Here is a 19,250-nt window from a genome sequence, read left to right on the forward strand (position 1 = left end):
CATCACGGTCTCCTCCGGAGGTCCCCAGCATCACAGATGTCAGTCTTCTGCCAATATGATTCACTCCACGTGGTATCAAGAAATGGCTGAAGGCACTGGATGCTGCAAAGGCTATGGGTCCTGACAATATTCTGGCAATAGTACTGAAGACTTGTGCTCCAGAATTTGCCGCATCCCTAGCTGTACCCCAGTATAACTACAACACCGGCATCTACCCGGCAATGTGGAAAATTGCCCAGATGTGTCCCGGACAGAAGAATCGGGACAGATCCAACCCAGCCAATGATCGCCCTATCAGTCTACTCTCCATCATCAGTAAAGTGATGGAAGGAGTCATCAACAGTGCTATCAAGCGTCACTTACTCAGCAATAACCTGCTCTCTGATGCTCAGTTTGGGTACGCCAGGGTCACTCAGCTCCTGACCTCATTACAGTCTTGGTTCAAACATGGACAAAAGAGCTGAATGCCAGAGCTGAGGTGAGAGTGACTGCCCTTGACATCAAAGCAGCATTTGACCGAGTATGGCATCAAGGAACCCTAGCTAAACTGGAGTCATTGGGAATCGGGGAAAGCACTGCTGGTTGGGGTCCTACCTGGCACAAAGAAAGATGGTTGTGGTGGTTAGAGCGGTTCAAGAAGGTAGCTCACCACTATCTTCTGAAGGGCAACTAGGAATGGGCAATAAATGCTGGTCTAACCAGTGGCGCCAACATCCCATAAATAAATAAAAAAACAATCTATGCTTACCATTGAGAGCTAGAATTAAATGGAAGTGGGCAGTTCGGTGGCGCAGTGGTTAGCAATGCTGCCTCACGGCGCCTAGGTCCCAGGTTCGATCCCGGCTCTGGGTTACTATCCGTGTGGAGTTTGCACATTCTCCCCGTGTTTGCGTGGATTTCGCCCCCACAACTCAAAGATGTGCAGGGTAGGCGAATTGGCCACTCTTATTTGCCCCTTTATTGGAAAAAATGAATTGGGTACTCTAAATTTATATTTTTAAAAAATTAAATGGAAGCTCGACTTTAACTCCTTTCCGACGTTCTGATTCAATTAGTTAGCCTCCATATCTTTCTTAATTTTGAAAAATGTTGGTCAGTAGTATTTAGGCATCTTTGTTTTCTGTTTTACATATAAAGCACATATGCTAATGCAGTTTGTAATGTTTTTCTGTGATGTTTGGTCTATGAAAGCTCATCACTCTAGTATCGTAACACTCCCATTATTGTTCCTGTGTGTATAATTAAATAATAGTTTTGACTATCACCCTACTCAGTAGTTGACTTCAAGCATTCAAAAAATTAAGTAATACTTGTCTTAAATATACTTTTCGCCAATCTAAATGCTTTCCTGGCTGACTGCCTACCACATATAAATTGGTACTCCACAATAATTTCTGGCCTTCTGGCAGACTTGGGAAGGCTGGAAAGAATGGCAAAAAAAATCACTTTGTAGCTATTTTGAAATGTCAGCTGCGGTAATATTATTATCTCTGCTCATTGGTTGGCTTTGAATGGTGAGCTTAGTGAAAAATGATGCAGCCAACAAATTATCCCTCTCCTAAATGCCACGCAATATTTCTAATTATTATAAAATTGATAAAATGTAGAGAGATATGAACATACGATATACAAGTAGAATAAATAATTTAGGAAAGTAGCCCTCTCTATGAGCCATCCCATGCACATTATAGTATAAGGTTTGTTTAAGTTTAATGATTTCTATTCAGTGCAAAATGAGGAACGCAATCTGTCAAGAGATTTAAAAACTCCATGTCGCCTCTGGTTTTTACGTGGCGTTCATGCAAATGCCAATTTTAATTCTGTAGTGATATGATGTGTGTGTCGGTGACACTATGGCACAATCTAGAATATCAATGTTGCCGGTCTGTTTCGTAGTGGTCTTCACCCATACGCGCCATAACATAAAATCCATCAAAAACGTAAAGGTCTGCCCTTAATCATTCTTAAGAAAACTTCGCTGTGGGCACTACATTTCTACACATGAGCTTCTGAGAGGTCAGTGAAGATAGTTTGTTTGCTCAGTACTGAAGCATGCATGCTCTATTCCCTTAGGGACATATCCCATTTAACAGAGAGCTTAGTTGTCAGGTAGCAAGGGTCAGGTTGTTGACGCGGGAACCAGTTTAGCTCAGTTGGCTGGATAGCTGGTTTGTGATGAAAAACGAGACCAATAGCGTGGGTTCAATTCCCGGTTGAGGTTATTCATGCCAGCCCCACATTCTCAACATTGTCCCTTGCTTGAGGTGTGATGATCCTCAGGTTAAATCAAAAGGGAAGGGAGCCCATGGCCATAAGGGACTATGGTGACTTTACTTTATTGACTTGCTGATGGAGCATAACTAGTTCAAACTGTACAGCTTACAATGCAGAAGTGTGAGAAGCTTTCTACTACTTGTTCGACAATTCTAACCCTGAGGGTCTGGCAGGGTTATGTCAAACCAAATAGGAAGAATCATTGCTCTGATTGATAGAGCTGCCTTTCTGCCAATGGGCAAGGCTAGCTGGTCAATAATTCCCAGGTGCACTGCAACCTGCCTGGCCTGAGTATTGGATTACTAAGTCTGCCACAGAAGGCTAACTTGATGTTTCAGGTTATAGTCAACCTAGCGATATGCTAGAAAATACCTTGTACCAAGCTGCATTTAAAAAATAAGTTGAGTTAGGGGAGTCAGGGGAAGGGAAAATAATGCATATGAGTACATCTTTTTATACAGCACTGGTCGAATGATACCCTATCAACAAACCCCTTAAAGCTATATTTAGTCTTAACTTATGTGGCACGCCATCAGTGATTGACTAGTATTTAATGAAGGTTTATTTTAAAAATACTAAGCCATCATTTTTAAATTTTCTTTGTCTCAGAAAGAGTTGTGCTAAATAGAACAGAATTTTTTAACGTAAAATTTACATCAAAAGATCTATTTTTAAAAAATATATTTATTCTCCTTTTTCACATTTTCATCCAAATTTACATTCACCAACAATCAACGGTAACAATCCCCTGGCCAAAAATTCCTTCCTCCCACCAACCCCCAAACAACCCTCAACATTTTAAATGCAAACATCAAAGAAAAGGATTCAGGAATCCACCATCCACCCATACATAGTCATTAACAACATACACAGTCCAACCCCCCCCCCCCCCCCCCCCCCCCCCAATGTTCGATGTCATCTAATTCTTGAAAGTGCATAATGAACAAAGCCCATGAATTGTAGAACCTGTCCATCCTTCCCCTCAACTCAAACTTCACCTTCTCGAGTGTTAAAAACACCAACAGATCCCCCCACCACGCCAGGGCACAGGGTGGAGAGACTGACCTCCACCCCAACAGGATCCGAACTCTCTGAGTATTTCCCCAAAAGATCTATTTTTAATATTATAGAGAGAGTATTCTATGATGAATATCAAATTTAGGATATTGAACAATTTGTCACACAACGACAGGTTAATTATTAAATATCAGAGTTTCTCATCAACCTCAATGGTGCAGACATCCAACAACCATGAAAGCAATAAAAGGATCAGAACCCGTATTATGTCAAAACAATATGGTCATAAAGATAAGCCACATTGAGCAAATTCAAATTAATGTTCGCTTTCAAGATGACAACTGGTGTACTGTAGTATATAAAGTACTGGGCACGTTTAAAATACTATCAGGCATGATTAACTGATTTTACAAATAGATTTTAAACTATTGCAGCCTGAGAAATGTTGTGGTGCCTGGGAATGCTATTTTTGTAATTTTAATTTGAATAACGAAAAGCAACTTTTAAAAGAAAACATTGTGTGGAATGCTCCCAAAGCATTTCTAAGCGTGGTCTCCAGCGGGAAATAGGGTGCGATTGCCGCTAGGTGGTTGGACACGATCTAGGTCACAGTCCACCCACACTTCAAATTTTTTTGGGAGGAGGGTGCGAGTTTTGCGGCAGCACAGGGAGGTCACTGGTACCGGTGCTTGGGGGGGGGGGGTGTTCTAAACACACTGGAAGCCTGGCTTCACAGACATCGTGGCGCAATCACAAAGTGTCAGTAAAGGCACCCGCCTCTGCTCCCCGCCTCCCCTAACATTGCCAGAACCGTGGCTTCAGTACTGCGTGCCCCCCCCTCACTGGCATTAAACCTCTCCACACCCCACCACTTCCAACTGGCATCAGCCCCCCCCGCCCCCGCTCCCAAGCACCGGTACCCGTGACCTCCCTCCTTGTGAGTGACACCCAGTTATAGGGTTGCAAAATGGCCCCTTACATGCCCCTTCCCTTCACACCCAGCCCCTTCACACCCAGCCCCTTCACACCCTACCCATTAACACCCAGCCCCTTCACACCCAGCCCCTTCCCTTCACACCCTGACCCTTCACACCCAGCCCCTTCACACCCTACCCATTCACACCCTGCCCATTCACACCCAGCCCCTTCACACCCAGCCCCTTCACACCCTGCCCATTCACACCCAGCCCCTTCCCTTCACACCCTGACCCTTCACACCCAGCCCCTTCACACCCAGCCCTTTCACACCCAGCCCCTTCACACCAAGCCCCTTCACACCCTGACCCTTCACACCCAGCCCCTTCACACCCAGCCCCTTCACACCCAGCCCCTTCACACCCTGCCCCTTCACACCCTGCCCCTTCACACCCAGCCCCTTCACACCCAGCCCCTTCACACCCTGACCCTTCACACCCAGCCCCTTCACACCCAGCCCCTTCCCTTCACACCCAGCCCCTTCACACCCTGACCCTTCCCTTCACACCCAGCCCCTTCACACCCAGCCCCTTCACATCCAGCCCCTTCACACCCTGCCCATTCACACCCAGCCCCTTCACACCCAGCCCCTTTACACCCAGCCCCTTCCCTTCACACCCAGCCCCTTCACACCCTGACCCTTCACACCCTGAACCTTCACAACCAGCCCCTTCACACCCAGCCCCTTCACACCCAGCCCCTTCACACCCAGCCCTTTCACACCCAGCCCCTTCACACCCTGACCCTTCACACCCTGACCCTTCACACCCAGCCCCTTCACACCCTGCCCCTTCACACCCAGCCCCTTCACACCCTGCCCCTTCACACCCTGACCCTTCACACCCAGCCCCTTCACACCCTGACCCTTCACACCCAGCCCCTTCACACCCTGACCCTTCACACCCAGCCCCTTCACACCCTGACCCTTCACACCCAGCCCCTTCACACCCAGCCCCTTCACACCCAGCCCTTTCACACCCAGCCCCTTCACACCCTGACCCTTCACACCCAGCCCCTTCACACCCAGCCCCTTCACACCCAGCCCCTTCACACCCAGCCCCTTCACACCAACCCCTTCACACCCAGCCCTTTCACACCCAGCCCCTTCACACCCAGCCCCTTCACACCCAGCCCCTTCACACCCTGACCCTTCACACCCAGCCCCTTCACACCCAGCCCCTTCACACCCAGCCCCTTCACACCCTGACCCTTCACACCCAGCCCCTTCACACCCAGCCCCTTCACACCCAGCCCTTTCACACCCAGCCCCTTCACACCCTGACCCTTCACACCCAGCCCCTTCACACCCAGCCCCTTCACACCCTGACCCTTCACACCCAGCCCCTTCACACCCAGCCCCTTCACACCCAGCCCCTTCACACCCAGCCCCTTCACACCCTGACCCTTCACACCCCTTCCCTTCACACCCAGCCCCTTCACACCCAGCCCCTTCACACCCAGCCCTTTCACACTCAGCCCCTTCACACCCAGCCCCTTCACACCCAGCCCCTTCACACCCAGCCCCTTCACACCCAGCCCCTTCACACCCAGCCCCTTCACACCTAGCCCCTTCACACCCAGCCCCTTCACACCCTGACCCTTCACACCCAGCCCCTTCACACCCAGCCCCTTCACACCCAGCCCCTTCACACCCTGACCCTTCACACCCAGCCCCTTCACACCCAGCCCCTTCACACCCAGCCCCTTCACACCCTGACCCTTCACACCCAGCCCCTTCACACCCAGGTCCTTCACACCCAGCCCCTTCACACCCAGCCCCTTCACACCCAGGTCCTTCACACCCAGCCCCTTCACACCCTGCCCCTTCACACCCTGCCCATTCATTCCGAGACCCTTTCAGGCCCTGTCCTTTTACTCAGCCGCATTCAGGTCCCACCCCAATTCAGCCCCACCCCTCCCTTTCAGGCGAGGGCACGAACCAGATTACTATTGTTGCATCAGGCCAATAGCATAATGATAATAATGATCGTTATTGCTTACATTAACACTGCAATGGAGTTACTGTGAAAATCCTCTAGTCGCCACATTCTGGTGCCTTTTGGGTACACTGAGGGAGAATTTAAAATGTCCAAATTACCTAACAGCACATCTTTCGGACTTATGGGAGGAAACCGGAGCACCCGGGGGAAACCCACACAGACATGGGGAGAACGTGCAGATTCCGCACAGACAGTGACCCAAGCCGGGAATCAAACCTGGGACCCTGGTGCTGAGAAGCAACAATGCTAACCTCTGTGTTACCGTGCTGCCCATGGCAAGCAACTTCTGGGGAGAGAAACAGGATTAATGGGGGCAATGTTTATAGAGATCAATGATTGACATCTCCTGAACCACATCAAAGAGAGTTAAGCTTTTTTGCTGGTTTCACAGCTGGGTGTGTGTGGAATCTGTCAATCACAGCCTAATAAAATCAATATCACACAGAAATGGATGAATGGCTTGCAGATCGAAGCTCTGAGGGGGTTTAAAGCACGCTGACTGGTTATCTCTTTACAGGAATTTACAGGTGCTGCTTCCTCTGCCTGAGCCAGCAGGTGTATTGCACAAGGGAGTTTTAAAGCAGTGATTTTTTTTCAATGGCTCTGTCTGGACTGCTTTCTAGCTTCCAGACAGGGATCTATTCTGGGGGGGGGGGGGGGGGGCTGTGGTGGGGGTCTCTATAATTAGGGGGTCTCTGTGGTGGGGGTCACTTTAATTTGAAGGTCACTCTTGGGGTCTCTTCAATTAGGCTGTCTCTAGTGGGGGGGGGGTCTCCTTAATTAGGGTGTCTGGTGGGGGTTAGATGGGTCGGGTGGGGGTGGATGGACAGGTCTTACATTGTGGGGGATAGTGTGGCCCTCTGAAGGACTTTCGGGGCAACTCCCTTGAAGAGGTACCCCCTTGGCATATTGCAAGGTCCACCTGCACCAATTCTCGCCCACGTGATTCCCGACCCTGAGGACCAGAGAATCATAAGGGCCCAAGAATATGGTGCCCGACCCGTTATTAGGATGCCCAATGCTGGATTCTCCGCTACCAGCTGCCAGTAGCGGAATTCCCGATGCGGCGAAGAATGCAGCCCCCAATCTCCATGTGAGCTTGAGGAACCCTCAGGCCCCAACCATGGCCGATGCCACCCTTCACAGACATGGGCGTTACTTCACAACACCCTCCCGCCCCCCCCAGTGAGGATACCCCATTATGAGCCCTTTCTGGCATTCCCTTTTCAGGGTACTCCTTTACCCCACCAATCTTTGAAGCCCCTTCATACCCCCTTTACCCCCCATCATTTATACCCTCCCTTTCATGGGCAGGCCTCCCTTAGGTCCCAACCCTTGGCAATGCCAGCTTAGCATCCAGGCACTGCCAGCCTGAGAACTGGCAGTGCCAGGCTGCCCAAGTGCCAGGGAGAGTTCCAGCATACTGCCCTGTCCTCAACCACTCAGAGGGCTCCAGTGGCCTCTGAGATCCCTGAGTGGCCATCACCACGTGAAGATCAGTATTAATCGGTTCCCGGTTGAGGCCTTGCCGATGCGGCTGGTGACTTATTTAAATATCATTACCTGGATCATGCCCAGCGAGGGCCTGATCCAGATCACACCTCCATCCAGTGGTGAACCCCGGGGCCCTATGGGCAGAGGGGCGGAGGGAGGGGACGCTAGGTGGCAACCCGGACACGTCCCATGGAGTGGTGATGGTGGCCACCAGCTCCCCCGAGGTCCACCCCTGTGATGAGGTTGCATCTCACAGCCAGCACACGGGACAGGGCGGCACTGCTGTGCATGCTTCCACCTCAGAAATGCACCCTGGGGAGACACCTAGACATAGCGGCTGAGCTAGGAAGGCAAAGCACATCGAGGATCACTGGGGAAAGGGGGAGGATGGGGAGGGTAGGTAGGGGGTGAGGGGGAATGGGGGCGGAACCATTGGGAGAGTGGGGAATTGTATTACACATTAAACACCCTTGTGCACAACTCTGTCACTTTCTTCCGCAATGCGGGCTGACCTCGAACCCTTGGCCCATCTCTCCAGGCATCCCCCTCCTCACCCCTGAGGAGTAGCAGCGCTCAGCTCTCTGCGGGTTATCATCACCCCCTGCCCTCGACAGTGACCCGCAGACAGTGCTCACTCAATCTCAGCACCCTGGAGTGATAGGGGGTGACAGACCAGGCCATGTCCTAAGTGAGTATGAGGGTCTCCCTGGCCCTCCGGGTCTGCCAGACCCTCGCCCTACCCTGCAGCCTCCAGCTGGTTCTTGGGTTCCTCCTCGTCCTCCAGCCCCTGCTTGTCCGGCGCCACCGCATCGTCCACGTCCTCCTCGGTGGCCACGTGCTCCTCATCACCAACCTCTAGCACAGCGTCCCGCTGCTGTGCAAGGTTGTGGAGGCACACAGACCACCTCAAAGTGGGTGACCCTCTGGGGGGTGTACTGTAGTGCATCTCCGGAGTGGTCGAGGCATCGGAACCGTATCATGAGGAGTCTGATGCACCGCTCAATGATAGCCCGGATGGCCACATGGGCCTCATTGTACCGGGTCTCCGCTTCGGTCACCGGCCTCCCTACTGGCGTCATTAGCCAGGTCCTCAGCGGGTACTCCTTATCTCCCAAGAGCCAGCTGCCCATCCTGGGGTACTCCTCGAATAGGCAGGGGTTGACTGACTGCCCCAGGATGTAGCTGTCATGCACACTCCCCGGGAAATGTGCACACACATGCATGATCTTCATCCGGTGGTTGCAGACGAGCTGTATGTTGAGGGAGTGGAACACCTTTCTGTTAACATGGGGCACCCCAGATTGCCCGGCAAGTACAGGACAAAATTCGTGGCACCTATGACCCCCTGGACCTGTGGCATTCTGGCGATTTGGCTACGGAAATGGGCCGGTTGCATCGCAAATCGTTTGGAGCCTGGCGTGGTTCTCACTTTTGGGTCTCCCGCTATTCACCGTCCTCGTTTTGCTTGAGGGGCAGCGTAACGAGGCCGGAGAATCGCATCCAAAATGTTTATTCTGTTTCACTCTCCACAGATGCTGCCAGACCTGTTGAGTTTATCCAGAATTCTCTGTTTTATTCCTAATATTCTTGTCATGCTCTAACTGTTGTGAGGTTGTGAAACAATTTTTCTTCACACCAATGTTGCTGCAATAACAAAAATGTTGCAGGAGCAAAGGTGTTGCGGAATATGTGGAGGTTGTTGTCGCCATGGTTTTGGAATCTGTGATAATCTGTGTACATGACAAGTGTAGTGTTCGTGCATATCTGAAACTGCTTTAGCATTGACATTGATTTAATGGTGGCAATTGACTAAATGAACAGTATTTGGACTCAGTTCATGGTACTTGTGCTTATTTTGGGAGCCAAATGAAAAAGAAAATCCAATGCCAGTGCTGGAACATCTTGCCTTATTGTCTGAATGTGAAACAAAATCCTTTGATTTTAACAATTGTTGGGGATTTCAGGACTAATTCCCTAGTTGGGTACTCCCACTTGTTCATCAGGAAACCAGAGGCTTAGAGTTCCTGATTTGTCATCCATTTAAATTATTGAATGGAAAATCCAAGGACTGCGAGGCTCCAGTTTCCTAGCTAGTGCCACTGTGACTGCTGGACTTTCCCATTTGGAAAATAAGCACTTCAGTTTCATCATTCTGTGCAAGATTCAAACCTCCAAGAAATCAATGCTCTTCTCCAGCTTTGATCTATTATGAATGAAGTTGATGTAAGAATATCGCAGAATTGTAACGGCACAAAAGAGGCCATTCGACCAACATATCTGAACCAGCTTTCCAAATGAGCATTATAACTTAGTGCCATTCTTCTGCCTTTTCCCCGTAACCCTGCACATTGCTTTTATTCAAATAATTATCTAATGTCCTCTTGAATGCGTTGATTGAACCTGCCTCCCTCACACTTCCAGGCAGTGCATTCCAGACCCAAAGAACCCGTGTGAAAAAGCTTTTTCTCACATCACATTGCCTTCTTTTGTAAATCGCTTTAAATCTGTGTTGTCTCATTTTCGATCCTTTTACGAAAGGGAACCGTTTCTCCCTCTCTACTCTGTCCAGCCCCCTCATGATTTTGAACACCTCTATCAAATCTCCTCTTAGATTTCTCCTCTCCAAGGAGAACAGTTCCAACCTCTACGATCTGTCTTCATAACTGACATTTCTTACCCCTGGTGCCATCCTTGTAAACCTCTTCTGCACTTGCTCCAGTGACTTCACATCCTTCCTGAAGTGTGGTGTAAAAACTTTGCACAGTACCCCAGCTGAGGTCTAACTAGTGTCTTTTAAGGTAATATAGAACAGTGTTCTTCAAACTCAGGGGCGCGACCCGCGGGTGTCGGGAGGGTCGCGGAGCCGTCCTTCGCGGCACTCCCGATAGCGTAATTACCCACGCAGCAGCCGGCTTTTAATAACGCCGGCTGCAAGCGGCCTTTAAAATGGCCGCGTACATGTAAAAACAATTCGGCCGCATTGCGCATGCGCGCCGATGATCGGGCACGCATGCGCAGTGTGACCGCTATTTTTTTAAACAGTCGTAGCTTTTTGTTTTACAAGTTTGAGGGATTTTTATTCATTTTATTCATTTATTTTATTCATTTAATTTTTATTTTTTTTATTCATTTTAAAAAACTTTTTTTTTACAAGTTCAGGGGGGGGTTTATTTAATTCAATTTTACAGAAGAAATGCAGAACTTTGGACAGATGGAGACTCCATACTTTCTGACACGGGAAGGCTTCATCTTCAAGGTTGGCCGGTTGGTAAAAGTGGGTCCCCGGAAAAAAAGTTTGAAGAACACTGATATCGAGCAAGATTCATCCAGCACATTCATCTACACATCATCTACAACTTTTAGATTTAAGCCAGTTAATTTCAATTTCTAAGGGTAGTTCCTGAAGGCAATGGTGTAATAATCCATGGCAGCAGTCTAACTTTGAACTTTTCTTCAGTCATATTGAAAAAGCAAAATTTGCTTTTTACTCATGTCATTTTCATCAATTGCACCATCATTGTGCATTAAATGATTATCTTTGTCTATATTTCATACCCTTTGATCATGTTTTGGAGCAGTACTTTTCAATCTTTTTGCCCGGGTCCCATTTTTACCATCATTCAGGACTCATGCCGGCCGAATTTTGCGACACACGCCAGCTGACCTTCGTGACCCAAGCCAGCCGACCTTCGCGACCCACCATTTTCTCTTACCTTTAATACGAGAGGTGAGCCGGGGCATATATTTTGTAGTCTAGAGTAGCAAAGAATGTGAAATGACCTCATAGAAACAGGCATTATTCTCTCAGGACTCTACAGAGCAGATGCAGAATGTAAGTTTTCCTCAGATGGATGATTTGCAGCCTGGGGATATAGTCTGCAAATTACAATGCAATGATTTTAGATATAGACGAGGAGGAATTACTTAACTCCAAAGTATTGTGAATCTTTGTCATCTCGAGAATTGACTATCAAAGAGAGTTCTGCAGGCTCAGTCATTGAGTATATTCAAGACAGATGCAGGAAGAAAGAATTGAATTTTAAAAAAAATCTTCTCCTGGCTCAGTGCACTGATGTCAGGAAGAGGTGGTGTTTCTCTCTGGCCTAATGTGCGGGCATGCATGTGCAGTACACCCGCATTTTTTTAGCCGGTCGGGGCCATCATTTTTAAAGCCGCTTGGAGCCGGCATTTTAAAAAGCTAGCTGCTGCAGACATTGCGCCTGAATTCACGCAATCGGGAACGCCGCGATGGATGGCTCGGCGACCCTCCCAACACCCGCCCACGATCCACCACTTTGAAAATGCTTGTTTTAGAGCATGTATTAATTGGGTAATATATGATACATACAGGATATTGCTTTCTTTGTAATGTGTGAAACTAATTATTTTAATTATGCGTTTCTTCTTTTCAGAGAGGGCCAAACAAAACCCCGGTGGCTGCAATATGTCTTGTTGGATTTGTGACTATGGCATTTATCTTCATTGGCCAAGTGAATGTTCTTGCCCCAATAGTCAGCATCAACTTTATGTTGACTTACAGTGTGGTTGATTACTCTTATTTCTCAGTTTGTATGAGCTATGATATTCAGCAAAAGGAAAAAAACAGGAATAAAGAAAATGCTAGAACTTATAAACCATCACAAAAGCCAAACCTCGATGGCCCACACAAAAATGGGACTGGTGGCCCAATTAAAGGCAGCACAAATGGTTCTTTGCTTGAGTTCAACAAGGACATGAATCAGATCTTTCAAACAATGCCTCAGGATAGGGAAGAAGAGATGGAAATAAATCAGAGAAAAGAAAAAAACGTGAACCAGTCTGTCCGATTGAAAAAGGTGAGAAAACCTGCAAAGCAAACTCTGCAGGATAGTTTTATGTTGGATTTTGGCAACTCAAATACAACATTTAAAGAGGACACCAGCCATGTCTCGGGGACCGAGCTTACAGGAGACCTGTCAGAACAGGATGTAGGAGACCATCAGCATCTGGAAGATCACTTTGTATCTCAATCTGTGGAAGCCCACAGCAATGTTGACTACAAAATAATTGAACCTACAGAACACTGCTATACAGACACGGATGATTCAACAGAAACAAGAGGATATGGTAATTGTTATGGAATAGTTAGTTTTCCAGCTCTTCATGTATTCTCAAGGATGGTATCAGAATATAACCTCTGCCTTCTCACGGTTCAGAAGGACCAAAGCTACTCCACAAGTTGCTTAATGAATGATTGAGTTTATTCGTCTCGCTGCTTCTCATAGTCAAATTTTGACAGAGATTAATGCACAAGATTGCTGTAAATTTATGTTTTTAGAAGTCAAATACACTGCTGGATAGTAAAGAAAAAAACTGACATTTATATAACACAACGTTATTACCTTGGGGCTTTTCAAAGCACCTCACAGTCAATTAATCTTTGTATGCTGTCACTCTTGTTGTCATATACTCATAGAATCCCTACAGAGCAGAAGGATGTCATTTGACCCATCAAGTCTGCACCGCCCTTTCTAAAGTGTACTCTACCCATGTCCACTCCTCCATCCACCCCGCCCTATCTCCAGAACCCAACCTGCACATCACTGGAGGCTAATCCACCTAACCTGCACATCATGGACTGTGGGAGGAAACTGGAGCACCCGGAGGAAACTCCAGGGCAGCACGGTAGCATTGTGGATAGCACAATTGCTTCACAGCTCCAAGGTCCCAGGTTCGATTCCGGCTTGGGTCACTATCTGTGGGGAGTCTGCACATCCTCCCCGTGTGTGCATGGGTTTCCTCCGAGTGCTCCAGTTTCCTCCCACAGTCCAAAGATGTGCAGGTTAGGTGGATTGGCCATGATAAATTGCCCCTGGTGTCCAAAATTGTCCTTAGTGTTGGGTGGGGTTACTGGGTTATGGGGATAAGGTGGAGGTGTTGACCTTGGGTAGGGTGCTCTTTCCAAGAGCCGGTGCAGACTCGATGGGCTGAATGGCCTCCTTCTGCACTGTAAATTCTATGAAATCTATGAAACCCACGCAGACACAGGTGAACGTACAAACTCCACACAGACAGTCACCCAAGGCCGGAATTGAACCTGAGACCCTGGCACTGTGAGGCAGCAGTGCTAGCCACTGTGCCACCGTGTTATGTGGGTAAACAAGGCAGCTTGTGTAAAAAGCAAGATTCCATTAGCAAAAAATTAGATCATTGATCATTTTGGTAGTGCTGGTTTGAGGAGAAAATTGGCTGGAACACCCAGGAAAGCTCCCTGCCCTTCTTTGAAAAGTGTCATGGGATCGTGTAAATCCACCTTAATAGTCATTTGGGGCCTCAGTTGCTTAGTATCAAACTGAGCCATACAGTCTAGAAAATCCAAGTTTGTGGAAATGTTTTCTTTCTGTGTTAGCTGATTTCAGCCAGTATGGTTGTAGGAGCTCCACAATTGGCATCAATGCTTTGGGACTAAGATTAAAGAGAAATTCGGCCTGGGTCCCTGCTCCTGAACCCCATACAGTAACTCCAGTGGTGTGTGAATGTTGGGTCAGGACATCGTGAACTGTAATGCCGTCAAGTTTAACTAGTTTGCTCACACTGCTGTCTTAGTTGACACAAGAGGTGTAACCAGATTTGAAGACATGATAAATGGTAACTTGCAGTCTCTGAAGCTTATCAATTAGGAACTCTGCTCTCAGGAGAGTAAATTGGAGGACGGTGAGAAATTCTATTTTAAATTCACATTTTGCTCCACTTTGTTAAATGCTAACCCCACTCCATGTGCCATTTCATAGAACAAAAGTGACAGGACAAATGACTTGTTCCTAGACTATGTTAAAGCTGGGGCTGGATTCTCCGGTGTAGCCGACTTCCCGATGCGGCGGAGAATCCCGTGTCGGGGGAAAAAAGGGATCAGTGCTGTTTGTGATGCTCCCGTCCTCCACTGATGGTAGCATCGAGTTTTGCTCCCATTTGCATCCTAATAACGGGGAGGAAACTGGATTTTCCATGCTCCCGTGATGCTCCGGCTCTCTGGGCCGGGATTTGTGTGGGTGTGGATTGGTGCAAGTATTCACCAACATGACCCTGATGCGTTGGAACTCACGATGGGCCAAGGGGGTAAGTATTTAAAGTAGGTGACCCCCGAGTGTTCTTTGGAAGGCCCCACACAATGCTAATCCTTCCCACACCACCTCAAAGCCCCACCAACAGACACCTCCCACCAGACACCACCACCAGACTTCCCAGAGGGGAACCGGAGCATTGCAAATGGCGCCAATCCCGTTTTTCCCCTGTTGCTGATTCTCCACCGCATCGGGAATTCCGCTACTAGCCGCAGTCAGCAGAGAGTCCCGTGCTGGAGGAAAAACGGGATTGGCCCCAGCTCCCCCTCGGACACCCCTATCAGACCACCCACCAGATTCCCCCATCGGAGATCCCCACCCGAGACCCCCCAATCAGAGACCCCCCAAATCAGAGACCCCCCAATCAGAGAGCCCCCAATCAGAGACCTGCCCAATCAGAGACCCGCCCAATCAGAGACCCGCCCAATCAGAGACCCGCCCAATCAGCGACCCCCCAATCAGAGACCCCCCAATCAGAGACCCCCCAATCAGAGACCCCCCAATCAGAGACCTCCCAATCAGTGACCCCCAATCAGTGACCCCCAATCAGAGACCCCCCCAATCAGAGACCCCCCCAATCAGAGACCCCCCCAATCAGAGACCCCCCCAATCAGAGACCCCCCCAATCAGCGACCCCCCCAATCAGCGACCCCCCCAATCAGAGACCCCCCCAATCAGAGACCCCCCAATCAGAGACCCTCCCAATCAGAGACCCTCCCAATCAGAGACCCCCCAATCAGAGACCCCCCAATCAGAGACCCCCCCAATCAGAGACCCCCCCAATCAGGGACCCACCCAATCAGAGACCCTCCCAATCAGAGACACTCCCAATCAGAGACCCCCCAATCAGAGACCCCCCAATCAGAGATCCCCCCCAATCTGAGACCCTCCCCCAATCAGAGACCTCCCCCAATCAGAGACCCCCCCAATCAGAGACACCCCCAATCAGAGACCCCCCAATCAGAGACCCCCCAATCAGAGATCCCCCAAATCAGAGACCCCCCAAACAGAGACCCCCCAAACAGAGACCCCTGCAAACAGAGACCCCCCCAATCAGAGATTCTCCCAATCAGAGATCTTCCCAATCAGAGACCCTCCCAATCAGAGACCCTCCCAATCAGAGACACTCCCAATCAGAGACCCCCCCAATCAGAGACCCCCCCAAATCAGAGACCCCCCCAATCAGAGACCCCCCCCCAATCAGGGACCCCCCCAATCAGAGACCCTCCCAATCAGAGACACTCCCAATCAGAGACCCCCCAATCAGAGACCCCCCAATCAGGGACCCCCCCAATCAGAGACCCCCCAATCTGAGACCCTCCCCCAATCAGAGACCTCCCCCAATCAGAGACCCCCCAATCAGAGACCCCCAATCAGAGACCTCCCAAACAGAGACCCCCCAAACAGAGACCCCCCCAAACAGAGACCCTTGCAAACAGGGACCCCCCCAATCAGAGATCCTCCCAATCAGAGATCTTCCCAATCAGAGATCTTCCCAATCAGAGATCCTCCCAATCAGAGATCCTCCCAATCTGAGATCTTCCCAATCAGAGACCCTCCCAATCAGAGACCCCCCAATCAGAGATCCTCCCAATCAGAGATCTTCCCAATCAGAGACTCCCCCCAATCAGAGATCCTCCAAATCAGAGATCTTCCCAATCAGAGACCCCCCCAATCAGAGACCCCCCCAATCTGCCCCCTCCCCCCCCAATCGGAGACCCCCCCAATTAGAGAACCCCCCAATCAGAGACCCCCCAAACAGAGACCCTCCCAATCAGAGACCCTCCCAATCAGGGACCCTCCCAATCAGGGACCCTCCCAATCAGAGACTCTCCCAATCAGAGACCCCCCCAATCTGAAACCCCCCCTAATTAGAGACCCCCCAATCAGAGACCCTTCCCCAATCAGAGACCTTCCCCAGAGACCCCCCCAATCAGAGACCCTCCCCCAATGAGATACCCTCCCCCAATCAGATACCCTCCCCCAATCAGAGGCCCTCCCCAATCAGAGACCATGCAAATCAAAGACCCCCTCAACCTCCCACCCCCCCAAACAGAGACCCCCCCAATCAGAGATCCCCACCAGACTCTCCCATAGAACATTACAGCGCAGTACAGGCCCTTTGGCCCTCGATGTTGCGCTGACCTGTGAAACCAATCTAAAGCCCATCTACACTATTCCCTTATCGTCCATATGTTTATCCAATGACCATTTAAATGCCCTTAATGTTGGCGAGTCCACTACTGTTGCAGGCAGGGCATGCCACGCCCTTACTACTCTCTGAGCAAGAACCTACCTCTGACATCTGTCCTATATCTATCTCCCCTCAAATTTAAAGCTATGTCCCCTCGTGTTAGCCATCACCATCCGAGGAAAAATCTCTCACTGTCCATCCTATCTAATCCTCTGATCATCTTGTATGCCTCTATTAAGTCACCTCTTAACCTTCTTTTCTTTAACAACAACAGCCTCAAGTCCCTCAGCCTTTCCTCATAAGATCTTCCCTCCATACCAGGCAACATCCTGGTAAATCTCCTCTGTGCCCTTTCCAATGCTTCCACATCCTTCCTATAATGCGGCGACCAGAATTGCACGCAATACTCCAAACGCAGCCGCACCAGAGTTTTGTACAGCTGCAACATGACCTCATGGCTCCGAAACTCAATCCCTTTTCCAATAAAAGCTAACACACCGTACGCCTTCTTAACAACCCTATCAACCTGGGTGGCAACTTTCAGGGATCTATGTACATGGACACCGAGATCGCTCTGCTCATCCACACTAACAAGAATCTCACCATTAGCCCAGTACTCTGTATTCCTGTTACTCCTTCCAAAATGAATCACCTCACACTTTTCTGCATTAAACTCCATTTTCCACCTCTCAGCCCAGCTCTGCAGCTTACCTATGTCCCTCTGTAACCTGCAACATCCTTCCGCACTGTCCACAACTCCACTGACTTTAGCGTCATCCGCAAATTTACTCACCCATCCTTCGACGCCCTCCTCCAGGTCATTTATAAAAATGACAAACAGCAGTGGCCCCAAAACAGATCCTTGTGGTACACCACTAGTAACTGAACTCCAGGCTGAACATTTCCCATCAACCACCACCCATGGCTTCTTACAGCTAGCCAATTTCTGATCCAAACTGCTAACTCACCCTCAATCCCATGCCTCCGTATTTTCTGCAGTAGCCTACCGTGGGGAACCTTATCAAACGCTTTACTGAAATCCATATACACCACATCAACTGCTTTACCCTCGTCCACCTGTTTGGTCACCTTCTCAAAGAACTCAATAAGTTCAGAGACCCTGCTCCTTAACTGAAATTCCCCTTAACTGAGACCCAATAATTGAGCCCCTCATAACTGATCCCCCATAACTCATAATCGGCATGTTTATACACATCAAGGAGGTAAGTGCTTTCACTTCCTCTTTTTCTCAGCAGAAAGCACTTAACTGTTTTTGATGTGGTCAGAACCTGTCAATCATAACGTTTTATGAACATTGCAGTTAAGCTCTCAGCAAGCTACTTGAGATTCATTCAAGCATGAAGGAAATGAAAATAAGCAACCCAGACACCAACTGTTATTTTTTTTTTTAAATTATGTAATTAGGTTTGGAGTGAATGGTTTTCATATTGGTTCAGTTAATACCAGTGCTCAGGGAAACCTTTCCATCTAGCATACCATACTAAATCTTCTTATAGACATCCACTGGTTACTAATAAATACAGTACATAATCACTTCCCATTCCTAGGCTAAGAAACTCACTGCATTGATTATGCAGTTGGTGACTGAATGATTAAATTGAGTAACTGTGCATTGGTGTATCGGATGACAATTTTCAGTAGTTTTATCTCAATATTTAGTTGAGGATTGTCAATGTTGGAATCCAATGGAATCCAGTCCAAGTGATTAATAGTCTCCCAAATGACCTCGAGCCCTTGAAACTGTGCCATTCTCTTCATTTTCCCACCAATTTAGATGCTCTGCTGTCTCGCCTTGTCTCACTACTTCAAATCTATTATTCCAATGCTTCAATTCATTAACTCCACAATGTGTAAAATGGAGCTGTCCTTGCCCACTCAGCTACTAAGGCCCATCTGTCTGTCATTTCGATCTTTGTGGACTATATTTGATCCCTGCTCCACAATTAAATTAATAAATGTAAGTGTACTAAATTTAAAACCCTGTCTTCATCTTCCTCTACCTCTACAATCTCCCTCATACTTACTTTCCTTGCCATATCTGTCGATCTGGATTAGCATCCCACATTCCCTCTCTTCCACCTTGGATCTGGATCTCCTGTCTCAAACACCTTACCCTCTGTATTTTTATATACCGTCTTATTTGTTTCCCCCAAGTCTTCAATCACCCCACCTGAT

At 48.6% G+C, this 19,250-nt stretch overlaps 1 protein-coding gene across 3 annotated transcripts in view; it reads left to right on the forward strand.

Moving 5' to 3' along the window:
• slc12a8 (solute carrier family 12 member 8) overlaps positions 1 to 19,250 on the forward strand; it is a 311,686-nt gene that overhangs the window by 250,085 nt on the left and 42,351 nt on the right. For all 3 annotated transcript variants that reach the window (XM_072473246.1, XM_072473254.1, XM_072473240.1), the window contains one exon: positions 12,173 to 12,866. In XM_072473246.1, coding sequence (XP_072329347.1) covers positions 12,173 to 12,866 — 694 coding nt within the window. The remainder of the gene's footprint in view (positions 1 to 12,172; positions 12,867 to 19,250) is intronic.

The sequence above is a fragment of the Scyliorhinus torazame genome, chromosome 2 (genome assembly GCF_047496885.1).
Source record: "Scyliorhinus torazame isolate Kashiwa2021f chromosome 2, sScyTor2.1, whole genome shotgun sequence".
In the NCBI taxonomy this organism is placed as follows: domain Eukaryota; kingdom Metazoa; phylum Chordata; class Chondrichthyes; order Carcharhiniformes; family Scyliorhinidae; genus Scyliorhinus; species Scyliorhinus torazame.